The 13,064-nt window shown below is 47.2% G+C and overlaps 2 protein-coding genes and 1 long non-coding RNA gene across 53 annotated transcripts in view; 1 reads left to right on the forward strand and 2 right to left on the reverse strand.

The window, feature by feature from the left end:
* LOC105260083 (RAD52 motif-containing protein 1-like) overlaps positions 1-13,064 on the reverse strand; it is a 345,360-nt gene that overhangs the window by 96,172 nt on the left and 236,124 nt on the right. The gene's annotated exons all lie outside the window — the stretch shown is intronic.
* The window catches only part of LYZL6 (lysozyme like 6), a 29,661-nt gene continuing 18,154 nt past the window's right edge, over positions 1,558-13,064 (reverse strand). The window contains exons 4-8 of one of the 3 annotated variants that reach the window (XM_045044338.1): positions 5,255-5,481; positions 4,125-4,311; positions 3,181-3,259; positions 2,230-2,327; positions 1,558-1,898 (exon numbers count right to left, since the gene is read on the reverse strand). In XM_045044338.1, the coding sequence (XP_044900273.1) occupies positions 2,262-2,327; positions 3,181-3,259; positions 4,125-4,311; positions 5,255-5,481 (559 nt within the window). In that variant the 3' untranslated portion in view covers positions 1,558-1,898; positions 2,230-2,261. The remainder of the gene's footprint in view (positions 1,899-2,229; positions 2,328-3,180; positions 3,260-4,124; positions 4,312-5,254; positions 5,482-13,064) is intronic. The other 2 variants (XR_006589397.1, XM_045044339.1) reach the window with 2 other exon arrangements.
* Positions 9,657-10,413, forward strand: LOC123381875. Its single transcript, XR_006589407.1, has 2 exons — positions 9,657-9,977; positions 10,185-10,413. It is a non-coding gene; the product is annotated as an uncharacterized LOC123381875 (long non-coding RNA).

The following is a 13,064-nucleotide window of genomic DNA, read 5'->3' on the forward strand; positions in this document are numbered from 1 at the left end:
AACTCACAAACTGTGAGATCACGACCTGGGCTGAGCCACCCAGGCACCATTAGTCAAGTGTATTTTTACAGTAGGGTCTAAAGGGTGAGCTTACAGGATCCCTGGGTGTGGACAATTTTATGGCAGCCTTCTTCTTCCTCTTCACTCCGGGGGAAGATTTAGACTACTAGCAGTTAGTAAGTTACCTACTGAACTGAAAAAATTTGGATTTCTCTACGTTGTGTGGGAAATGACCACTAAAGATGCAATCCTTTGGCTTAAGAATGTTTTCATGAATGTTAAATATACAAATCAAACTATAAGTCATTAGCCGTTAATGAAATCCTTAAAAAGCATTCCCTGATTTCCCTACGTGATTTTGATGAATTGGTGTACGTGTGTGCTTGTTGGGGTGAGATGATGTGGGAGTTTGGCAAGCAGGGTAAGGAGGAGAGATAAATTTGAAAAAATCAGAGTGAGGCCAGGTAGGCCACCAATATTGGAGCTCATGGTGCTTGTGCAGAAGGGCCGTTCTCGGCATCCAAATAGCTATTTTGAGGACTGACACACTGAGAGGGAAAGTAGGTCCTAATGATCCTTATTTTAATCCTAGAATGTCTGAGCCAGAAGGGGCCTTACAAAACCAGTCTCCTGAGGTTTCTAAACAGTGGCCTTCAGACTGCTGCTGGTCTGTGGTGAAGGTTTCACCAGTCCTTGCCAAAGCAAGACAAGGTAATATAAGCAGGGTTAAAAAAAATATTTTCACAAAACAAAATCTATTCCATTATCCTATAAATATGACCCTCATTTAAAAAATGATTTTAATATTATTTATTTTTGAGAGAGAGAGAGCATGCATGTGCGAATGGGGGAGGGGCAGAGAGAGAGAGGGAGACACGGACTCCGAAGCGGCCTCCAGGCTCTGAGCTGTCGGCACAGAGCCCCTCGCCGGCGCTCAAACCCACAAACCGCAAGATCGTGACCTGAGCGGAAGTCCGACGGTCAACCAACTGAGCCACCCGGGCCCCCTGACCTTCATTTTTCATGCTAAAAACTGTTTTATGAGGAGATGCTGATAGAGGATAGTTGTTGTGATTAATAGTCTTTCTTGGGCATTAAAATAAAAAGTTGGAAATTTTAACATGGACTTAACTTTTTTGACGTTTTACTCGTCTGTGAAGTCCAAAAGTCTGGGAACCGCTCAAATGTCAAATCTCTCACTTCAGAGCTGAAGCAGTTAAGGCTCAGAAGTAGGGACAGCAGTGGCCCAGGTGGGACAGTTTATTCAGGCAGTTCCGATTGTAGCCATGGGTGGAACATTCCTCCAACTGCCCCTTTTCTGTCTTTGCGTTGTCATTTTGCAGGTTCGACTCCACATCAGCACCATGTATTCATTGTATGTATCCACTCATTCGCTGTAGCCAGTATTCGTGTATGTCTCTGCTTCTCCAGGCAGATGGTGAACACCTCAAGACCAATAGTTATGATTTACCTTCCTTCTTCTAGTCCCTACCACCCTCCTGCCATACTAGGTACTCGAAGATATCTGGAATTAAAAATGAATAAATCAACACATTCTTTGCACAAGGAATGCTTTAACAATTCCCCAAATAGAACAACTTCTTCACTGTGGTCCTCTCTTGGTTTGCGAATGACAGTCAGGAACCAGGGGCCTGGGCCTGGATGGGTACAAGGAGAAAGCCCTAGAAACCCATTTATTCCTGGGGCTCCGGTCAGTCCTTTTTGAACATGGGAAGGAAAGAAAATCACGTGAAGTGGAGGCAAGAGGAAGAAGGCATGAAGAATCCCCAGGCGAGAAGAGGAACGCTGGAAGGACTCCACGCCTGTCTCATTCCTTGTGACACCCCGTCATCCAGTAGGAGAGTGGCCGGCCGGCACAGTGCAACCTCCATGCCACCCTGTGGAGAGAAGGCTGGGTTCTTGCTTCCTACTTAGTAGCTCCTTCTCCACATCCATGACCCAGCACTTAGTGAACGCACAGCACAGCACAGCACGGCAATGCACAGAACCCCCTTCACTGCTCGCTCTCTGGTCTGTCCCCCTGTGGCCCCTCTGAGCCTTCCTTTAAATTTCTCTTATCTGTGGTGTTTGGCTCCTCCCCCCGTCCAGTATGCTCCCACGTTTTCAAATCCTCCTCTGGCCCCGAAGGGGGAGCGCACCATTTTACAAGGCTGAGAGTCACTAAACACACAGAAAGATAGATACATACATACATACATACATACATACATAAATAACCAATCCGTCAATCTCAGGGGCAACTATCGACTCTCCCTCCAGAGAGGGTCATCCCTAATAGCCGTCAGCGTCTCTTCTGCATGGTGTTCCTAGAGTAGACAAGGCACTTAACCCCCTCCATCCTCACAGGCACCTGTAGAGGCAACTTATCTATCTATCTATCTATCTATCTATCTATCATCTATCTCCAATCTGAAGCTCAGAAAAGTGAAGCAACCATTGCACTGTCTCCCATTGGGAAGCTGACAGCTTTGGGGGTATTTGCTCAGCTGAGGAGCTACGCACCTTTTACAGAAAATGTTGCTGCGAATTATGGAGAGGGCCAGCCCCACCCCCCACCCGTGGCCAGCATGATGGTACTGCTTAACTGCTCCCACACCTACAGCTCATTGAACCACGCGGGGATGATGGGTCCAAGCTGAGCCAATCAGATTCTCTATCCCAGCCCCTTGGACTCTGGGGCTGAGACTAGCCAGTCTCCGTGACTGCTCAGAACATTAGCCCGTTAGCTTGGGGGCAGCCACGATCTGTCCTCTGGAATGTGGAGCAGAATATACTGCTCTACAAAGAAAGTAGTGAAGGAAATGCACGAGGAGGCAGAAACTTGTCAGGAGAGCCACACTGACAGTTCCCAGCTCCGCCTCCGTTCTCTTCCCGAGAAGAGACCCCTTGGGCAAGCTCGGTGAGACACCTTGTCCCCTCCGAAGCCATCTCCCTCAGCTAACTCAAGTTGCTTTGCTACTGTGTCCAAAGCGGTTTTAATACAACATCAGAGAAAGACCCAGATCCCAAGTCTTGTAAGTCCCAGTTCCGAGCCCCGCCGCTCTCCCACGTTTTTCTAGACGGTTAGAAGGGGTCGAGTCCTTGCCTCCTGTCCCCTCCTGTCACTACATCCTTCTTGGGGCTCTGCCTGCTAACTTAGTCCCACAGTGACCTCCTCACCAGTTCTTCATTCCCCCTGCTCCAGACACCATCTTTTTCACACAGTTGATGGTTGAGAGAAGATCGGGGCTCAGCAGTTCTGAAGGGGAGACAGAGAACACCCGTGAGAACACAGAGGACAGTCCCAGAGACCGAGGCAGACACTGGCTCTCCCTGCCCCCCAGGGGCTGAGTCCTTCCAGATTAGGCAAGGGCTCCCTCCCAGAGGCCCATTGAGATATCCCCACAATGGCTGCTAGAGGTCAAGGGTGGCTAGGGGTAGGGGCAGGAGGGGCAGGAGTAAATGTATGTTTACTACCACACATCCTAGCTAGGGTACATGCTGGTTCACGCCACGTTTGAGGGTTTCTAGGGAAAGGAAATGTCAAAACAGGCAGCACAGAGGCCAAGGTAAACCTTGCCTAATGAGAGAGGCTCTTCAGGTGAAGAGTGCAGGGATGTTGATCAGAGTACGAAAGAGGGAGTAAGGGGCAAAGTCATGGACCTGTGGAGCCTCCAGCAGTGGCTCTGAGGTGGGGAGTTTGCCCTTGGCCTCGAATCAACCAGGCCATTAACCAAACAAAGTCAGTACTTGATGGTTAGAGCTGAGCCTTCAGGGCCACCAGTCTGGCATTCAGCACTGGTTCTATGAGCCTCAGTTTGCTCGTCTGTAAAGCGGGGATCATAAGAGTTTCCACCGCATGACAAGCTGGCATGTGAAGTGCTTAGTATATAACACACTCTCGATAAATGTTGGCCGCTGCTGTCCTCTGCTACTGGGTGTGCAGAGCCTTTCTGGAGCCTGCACCCCGGAGAATCTCCTAACCGGAGGGGCATCGTAGCCACTAGTCAAATCCTCTGCTCAGCAAAGGCATTCCTGGACTCCTCGGGCCATCCCTCTGGGTGCATTCCCAGGCTTGGAGTGGGAAGAGAAGTCCTGTGAGTAGACCCCACTCAGCCTCTCACCTCTCCCACCCTGAGACCCCGGCCAGACCTTTGCAGTCCTCGTGGCAAATGTTTTCCGAGTGACTCTTGTAATCATTGCACCAGTAGTGGCTGTTGATCTGGAAGATGCCATAGTCGAAGCTGCCATCTGCATTTTCATTTACCTTTGACAGGTTGAAGTTGCTCTCCACAAAAGCCAGGCACAGCCCTTCGAACAGGGAGAAGAAGGTTTTTAGAGGGCTCTGAACTGAGGGACAAAGGATACGGAGGAGAAAGGGAGACGGGGAAGCCGAAGAAAGGAACAAGGCCTAAGAGGCTAGATGGGGCAAGCTGGCTGGAAACACCCATTAGCTTCTCCCCTCGCCCTTCGGTCCATCCACCTGCCCCTCAGTACAACCGCTCATCATCCCGCTGTCCATCCGCGTCTCCTGCACTTGATGATCGCCTACTGTGTGCCGTGACCCGTGCAAAACCCAGTGAGGGACATTTAGCTGGGTCAAAGGCAGCTGGTGCCTTCAGAGGGCCTATAGTACAAGAATGAAGACACACACCTTAAAGGACCATAAGACAAGATAAAACGAAAAGGACAGCACAAGACAGGTGTGTGCAAGATCTGGGCAGAAGGACGCTAGCCCCACCATGGAGGAGGACGAAGCCTTTGCACTGCCTGCTCCCTCTGCCTGGAATGCTCTTCCCCGGACATTTGGGCGACCCGGTCCTTTGCCTCATTCAGTGCTGCTCAATGTCACCTCCTCAGAGAGGTATTCCTTGACTTCCCCTTCAAGGACAAGGTTACCTCTCACTCCCCTGGCTTTATTCTGCTGCATAACATTTATCACCACCAGGAAGTGCTTCATAGGTTTGTGTGTGTGTTTGGGACTCGCCTCTCCCCCTAGAATGCGAACACTGTGAAGGAAGGGGCTTTGTTGATGTCTCTGTCCCCAGCCCCTAAAATAGTTCCCGGTACATAGTAAGTGCTCAGTTAACAATTGTGGAAGGAATATAGAGTGTTGGGAGGGGCTTCTCGGGGAGGGTTGCTTTTTGAACTTGTCTTTGAAAGACGAATGATGGAAAGATGGCCACATAGGGGGTGACCAGGAGCAGAAGAGGAATGGGGGGGGGGGGTGGGAGTGTGAGAAAGCGGCACTCACAGTCACTCAGGGAGTAGCCCTCAAACCCATCCAGATCCTCCTTGTGCAGCACTCTGGCCAAGTCACAGCGATTGATGAGCTTGGCCTCATTTATGGCAACGAGGCAGCTGACCAAGGACATCAGTAGCGTCCTCATCATCTTCAGAGGGGAGAAGGTGCAGCTGAGGGCCTGTGGTCCCGAGGATCTCCCAGACGTGCTGCTGGTCTCCTCTGAGCACCTGAGGAATCTGGAGAGAGCAGCCAAATGTCCTGGCTCACTCACGGTTCCCCGCCTGGCTATTTCTCTTTCCTCTCACCATTTTATACTTTTTTTTTTTACTACGGAAACTTTCAAACATTTACAAAATAAGAGAGAATAATATCATGAATCTCCATGTAGCCATTGCCCGGTGTCAACAGTGAAAAACTGAGGCTGATCTCCTTTCATCTACAGGTTTTCTCCTCTTTTAGCCATTCTCACTCTTGTAAAGGACACCTGGCTATGGGCAGCATTTGGGTACAGGGGTGGGGAGTGAGGCTGGCAAAGGAGATTGATGAGAACTGGGCTTTACTGGTACTTGTGTGTGTGGATTTGAACATGTGCTCTCGTAGGAAGGGCCAGGCCACTGGGTGTTGATCTGCCCTCAACCCCACGCTCCCAGACGCATGATATGTGACTTTTCCCAAGGGTATACCCTGCCTTGTGCAATTCCTGACAGGCTGTCTTATAAGCTCTACACCTTTGTTTCCACTCAAAAGTGGTATCACTGAAGTAAAAGTCACCTTGTTGAAGAAATAAACTTCACTTTCACACTGTGTGTGTGTGTGTGTGTGTGTGTGTGTGTGTGTGTGTGTGTGTAGGGGGAGGTGCAAGGGGCGGGGACTCTGGATTCACATCGCCTGCTTTCAAAGGTTGGGCTGCTGTGTGACCTTGGGCAATATACTTTACCTCTCTGGGCCTCATTTGTAAAATGAAGATATGCCAATACCGACTTACTAGGGTTGTCATGATGATTAAAGGAAATGATAAATGCCTAAATCTTGGTTTTGCATTCCCCCCCAAATAGGAAGCAAGACTTCTGGGACAAAGGTTGATTCCTAGGCTGGAGTAGGAAAGGGTATAAAATAAGTCTGAATTATCTTGTGCTGGAAAGTAAGAAAGTGCTCAAAATATGGATTGGGGCACGTCAAATGGACATGAGAGCCAGCTCAGAGGGGCACCCACTGGCCAAATCTGGAACACTTTCGTGGTAACAGCTTTATTGAGATAAAATTCCCAGTACATAATTCACATACCACACAATCACTTAATTTAAAGCGCACAGCTCAATAGGGTGTTTGCAGAGCTGTGCGACTATGACCGCGGTCAATTTTAAACATTTTCATCAACCCAACAGGAAACCCCATACCCATTAGCTGTCCCTAATCCACCCCTCCTCCAACCCCTGCCCACCACAAGCCTACTTTCCATTTCTCTAGATTTACCTAACCTGGACACTGCACACAAACAGTCACACCATAGGGGGCCATTGAGCCCGGCTTCTTTCGCTTAACAATGTTTTCAAGATTTACTCATGTTGTGGCAGCCACTGGGATCTCATTCCTTGTGATGAATCCTTCTTTTGTCTCTCTATGGATCGTTTTATAGACTTTTGGGCTACTTTGGGGCTATTATGAATGACGGTGCTGCGAACATTCACGCACAAGTGTTCGTGTGGACAAATGTTTTCATTCCTTCGGGCATATACGCCAAGGAATGGAACTGCTGAGCCATAGAGTAACTTCAAGTTTCAACTTTGGAGCAACTGCCTGACTTCAAAGTGGCTGTACCATTTTACATTGCCATCGGCTTTTCCACATCCTTACCGACACTGGTTACTTTAAAAAAAAAAAATTATAAAGTTTATTTAGTTATTTTGAGAGAGAGAGAGAGAGAGAGAGAGAGAGGGTGCACAAAAGCTAGGGAGGGGCAGAGAGAGAGGGAGAGAGGGAGAATCCCAAGCAGGCTCCTGTCAACGCAGAGCCCAATGCGGGGCTTGAGCCCACAAACTGTGAGATCATGACCTGAGCTGATATCAAGAGGCTCAACTGACTGAGTCACCCAGGTGCCCCAACGCTTGTTTGTTTTTTTCATTCAATTTACTCTTTTTTTTTAAAGTAGGTTCTGCCCATGACCCTGATGTTGAGAGTCACCATGCTCTATACCAACGGAGCCCACCGCCCCCCCCTCCCCCGCTAACACTTGTCATTAACTGTCTTTCTGATCAAAGCTCTCCTAATGGGTGCCAAGTCGTACACATGGTAGTTTGGATCTGCATTTTCCTGGTGGCTAATGACGCTGAGCATCTTTCCATGTGCTCTTTGGCCATTTGCATATCTTGGGGGAAATTCAGTATTCAGATCTTTTGCCCATTTTCTAGTTGGGTTATTTGTCCTTCTTTATTGAGTTGTAAAAATTCTTTATCAGATGGGAATGCAAGCTGGTGCAGTCACTCTGGAAAACAGGATGGAGTTTCCTCAAAAAACTAAAAATAGAACTACCTTACGACCCAGCAATTGCACTACTAGGCATTTATCCACGGGGTACAGGTGTGCTGTTTTGAAGGGACACATGCGCCCCCATGTTTATAGCAGCACTATCAACAATAGCCAAAGTATGGAAAGAGCCCAAATGCCCATCGATGGATGAATGGATAAAGAAGGTGTGGTATATATATACAATGAAGTATTACTCGGCAATCAAAAAGAATGAAATCTTGCCATTTGCAACTACATGGGTGGAACTGGAGGGTATTGTGCTAAGTGAAATTAGTCAGAGAAAGACAAACATCATATGACTTCACTCATATGAGGACTTTAAGAGACAAAACAGATGAACATAAGGGAAGGGAAACAAAAATAATCTAAAAACAGGGAGGGGGACAAAACAGAAGAGACTCATAAATATAGAGAGCAAACAGGGTTACTGGAGGGGGTGTGGGAGGGGGGATGGGCTAAATGGGTAAGGGGCAGTAAGGAATCTACTCCTGAAATCATTGTTGCACTAGATGCTAACTAATTTGGATGTAACTCTTAACAAATAAAAAATAAAATTAAAGACAATAAATTAAAAAAAAATAAAAAATAAAAAAGTCTTTATCAGATACATGGCTTGCAAATATTTTCTCGCATTCTGTGGGTTGCCTTTCACTTTCTTGATGGTATTCTTAGAAACAAAAGAATTCAATGATGATGAAGACCGTTTTCTCTACCTTTTCTTTTGTTGCTTACGCTTTTGGTGTCATAGCTACAGAATTAATACAGAATGGTTTCTAAGGTAGTCTGGGACATTTTGGCCATCAACACAAATAAAGATAGTGACAGGGGAGCTTGGCCGGCTCAGTTGGTGGAGCAAGCGACTCTTGATTTCAGGGTCATGAGTTAGCACCCCACCTTGGGCCTAGAGCGTCTTTGAAAAAAATTATGATAGTGACACATTATAATCGAGTGAAAGAGATAGGAATCCCCGAGTCCTTAATAGTAATAAATAGACAAACAGATACATAACAGGGATGGGGTTGGAGCACTTCCTGACAATAAGATGGTGAGTGATAAACGTGGAGGTGGTCATGAGGTTGGAAAATCATCACTCTGCAGCCATCATAGATTAGTTTGGGCAAGAATCATCAATGGATATTAAATCTAAGGTGGTGGGAAGCTTGGTGAAGAACTGGATGGGGCACCTGGGCTGGCTCAGTCGGTTAAGCACCCAACTTCGGCTCAGGTCATGATCTCGTGGTTCATGGGTTCAGGCCCAGCATCGGGCTCTGTGCTGACAGCTCGGAGCCTGGAGCCTGCTTTGGGTTCTGTGTCTCCCTCTCTCTCTACCCCTCTGCCGCTCACACTCTGTCTCTCTGTCTCTCTGTCTCTCTCAAAAATAAAGAAACATTGGGAAAAAAACTATCAATGCCATGAAAACACAGAATGGGGCTATTTCTGTCACTGTGTGCGTGTGTATCTTTGCCCTGAAAGTAGGTGTATGTCCCTGAGAGCAAAGGCCTAGGTTCCTCCACCCACAGGCTGCAGAGTCAGGAAGCTTCTGCTTGGGCAAGATGGCTGCCTTAATGGCCTTGTTTCCTCACAGATGTCTTCTAACCTCACTCCGTACCAGCCTGAGCTTGTGAACATTCTTTTGCTTCTCTCCCTCCCCCTGGTGTTGCCAGATTTAGTAAAGAAAATTTTACAGGATGCCCAACTACATTAGAATTCCAGACAAACAACAAATAATTTTTTAGTATGAGTGTGTCCCATGCAACCCTGCTCCACCCTGACTCAGGAGGTTCCTTCCGAGACTCGCCAGGGGTCACTGAGCCTTGGGAAGCAGGTGAGCTCTCTCTCTGCCCATGAAGTACCCCCTTGGGGTCTCCATGGGGAATATGGTGCCTCTGGTAGATGCATTCTCACCTCCCCTTCCGAAGCTTACCTCTCTCCTACCCCTCTCTGACCCCAGGTCCCAGACAGCCAGGGCTTTCCTCAAGAATCAGTAGAACGAAGAGTCTCTTCCTCATGAACTATACTCTAGCCCCGCCTAGGTCACAGCTCCCCATGTTCTAAAGAAGGTGGGAGCGCTGGGCCACCCTGCCTTCTGGAACCGCAGTTCTGTGACGTCATCATTCTCCTGGACATACTTGGGTCCAAACCATGCAAACGGAGGCCCATGCAAGCTTCCCGCAGAAAGTACAGATGGGTCTGGAAGCACTGACTGGTGATCACTGTCATGAAGGCCCCTGGGTGGGGCAGCACAGAGGGTCCTGGTTGTTCTGCCTCCTCACCTCCCTTCCCTTTGGTGGGTGGTACCACCTTTGGGGGAACTCCTTCCCCCATGGGGTAGTAGTGGAGAATGCCAGTCACAGGACACTGTGCTCCGGGTGACAGGGTGTGCCTGTGGCCCCCACCACTATATTTTGAATAGAAATTAAGTGGAACAGCTCAGCTTTACAGGGGAAGCCTTCAGGAGTGAGGCCAGAGGCCGACAGTTTGGAATCATGTGGACACAGCCCATCTGAGAGGATAAGCTTCCTTGAAGAGGGAGCAGAGTCCAGACAGGATTCCAATCCTAGAGTCCACCCTTTCCGGGACCCAAACACGGTCTTGCCCTTACTGCAATCCTGCAATTCAATAAATGTCCCTTCCTGCGCCAATAAGTTCGAGGTGAGTTTCTGTCAATTGCAACCAAGAGAGGCCCGCACAGGAGGGAGCGTGGGGTTAACCACCTGTGAAGCGGTGACCCGACAATCTGTCACCTCCCCGTGAAGCTCACACATCCCAGTGTCACTAGTCACCAAAGAAGTCCGAAACATACTTCCACCTGCTGTTGCAGAAAGGAGGCAAAGGAAAGTTTTATTACCGGTGGCTACACTACCCTCTGCAACAGGATGGTAGGGGCTGGCGGAAAGAAGGTAGCAGGAAGAGCCTTTAAGTGGGCAGTGCTGCCCTGTACCTTCTGCCTCCAGACTTTTCTTCCCAAGGACATTGCAGCTTGGGCTGACGATGTCGGGATGCGTAAGAAACGTATACCTCATTCATAAATGATGATGAATATCCCATGGGATTTTTCTTCTCTTCCTTTCAGCAAAATCGCTAATCATGTTATTTTTTTTAAGTTTGTTTATTTATTTTGAGAGAGAGAGACAGAGACAGAGAGAGCGAGTGGGAGAGGGGCAGAGAGAGAAGGAGAGAGAGAGAATCCCAAGCAGGTTCTTCACTGTCAGCACAGAGCCTGATGCGGGGCTTGAACTCAAGAACCGTGAGGTCATGACACGAGGGGAAACCAAGAGTCGGATGCGTCAACAACTGAGCCACCCAGGCGCCCCTAATTATGTTATGATAATCAAGATCTTAGGGGTGCCTGGGTGGTTCAGTCGGTTGAGCACCCAGTTCTTGATTTCGGCTCAGGTCATGATCCCAGGGTCCTGGGATGGAGTCCTGCTTGGGGCTCAGCACTGAGCCTGGAGGCTGCTTAAGATTCTCTCTCTCTCTCTCTCTCTCTCTCTCTCTGCCCCCCTCCACTCACACACTTCCTCTTAAAAAAAAAGATTTTAAAATTTACTTAAGGATTAAAAACAATTATATTCAAAGAACAAAAATGTAAATATATTCATTTTTTATTAATTTTTTTGCGACAATTTTTTATGAAAAAATTTTCCAGTGTTTTTCCAAAAAGTTAGGGTTTTTTTTTTAAACATTGAAAAGTATCTAATAATGCAGAAGGCAAAATAAAGATTAGAATTACTATCAAATTTTTATATCAAATATACGTAAGTCCAAATACTGTGTATCATTATACTCTCTAAAACCTTAATTAAATTTTATTAAATAACTTAATTTTAAAGTTTAACTTAAATTGTATTTAAATTATACATTTAATTTAAAATTTGATTTATAAATAAGTAACTTTTTATTACTTATTTATTTATATATTTATTTTTAGTAAATTTAACCACAACATGGGGCTCGAACTCGTGACCCTGCGATCAAGAGTCACATGTTCTTTTTCTTCTAATTTTTAAAAAATGTTTATTTTTCAAATGTTTAATGTTTACCAATTGAGCCAGTCAGGCACTCCCCCCCCCAAAATAAGTACGTTTTTATTTTTTTTATTTTTTAAATTTTTTTAATGTTTATTTATTTTTGAGAGAGACTGAGAGAGACAGAGCTCGAGAGGGGAAGGGCCAGAGAGAGAGGGAGACACAGAATCTGAAACAGGCTCCAGGCTCTCAGCTGTCAGCACAGAGCCCCATGCGGGGCCTGAACCCACAAACTGCAAGATCATGACGTGAGCCGAAGTCGGACGCTTAACCGACTGAGCCACCCAGGCGCCCCGAGTTTTTAAATAAAAATGTTAAAATTCATAATTCTAGCATTCAGTGTCCATCTCGCTGACTGTGTAAAGAATCAGTATCGTTATGTCTAAAGCCTAGATATACATGCAAATTTGAATACTGTGTAACATGGCTTATGTAATGTCGCAAAAATGTCCTCAGTTTCCATTTACAACGGATGCAAATGCCGTCCTAATTCATGTGTAGGACCCCCAGAACCACGAATAAGAAGATGCAAACAAGAAACTATAGTCAGCACGACTAGAAAATGCCCTTTCATTGTGTTTAATCTGTTGCATTCCGGCGGAGAGGAAAGATCTGGCAAGTTAATTTGTCTTTTTTCTTACCTAAGTCCTTCTCTGCTGAAAATCTCTCTGCCCTCCGAGATAGTACCTAGCAGGGGCCCATCAAGCTTTCGTTAAACTTTTCGAAGCTGATGCATTTTTCTCCCCATCAATATAGGGTCAGATGTGAAGCATCTCCCTGGGGCCTGAACATTGTTGAAGAGCACGGATGTTTAGGGTTAGGTCCTGCTGTGCGAGTGCTGAGCGCCAGGGGCATTGTGCGGTCCTTAATAAATTTGATTATTTTGTTGGGGGGTACTCTATTTTCTAATATATTTTTAAGGTTTATTCATTTTTGAGAGAGACACAGAGCACGAGCGGGGGAGGGGCGGAGAGAGAGAGGGAGACACAGAATCCGAAGCAGGCTCCAGGCTCCGAGATGTCAGCACAGAGCCCGATGCGGGGCTTGAACCCACGACCCGCGAGATCACGACCTGAGCCTAAGTCGGAGGCTTCACCAACTGAGCCTCCCGGGCGCCCCCGTTGTGGGGAACTCTGAAGCACAGGGCCCACTTGGGGACTTCTCTTGCCAGTTCTCAGGGCAATGCTGGAAGAGGATGCTTCTGGAAATAAATTGCTCTAGAAAACAGGACACTGTAAGGAAATGTCTGCTTTGAGTTCTCCATA

This window comes from Felis catus, chromosome E1 (assembly GCF_018350175.1).
Source record: "Felis catus isolate Fca126 chromosome E1, F.catus_Fca126_mat1.0, whole genome shotgun sequence".
In the NCBI taxonomy this organism is placed as follows: domain Eukaryota; kingdom Metazoa; phylum Chordata; class Mammalia; order Carnivora; family Felidae; genus Felis; species Felis catus.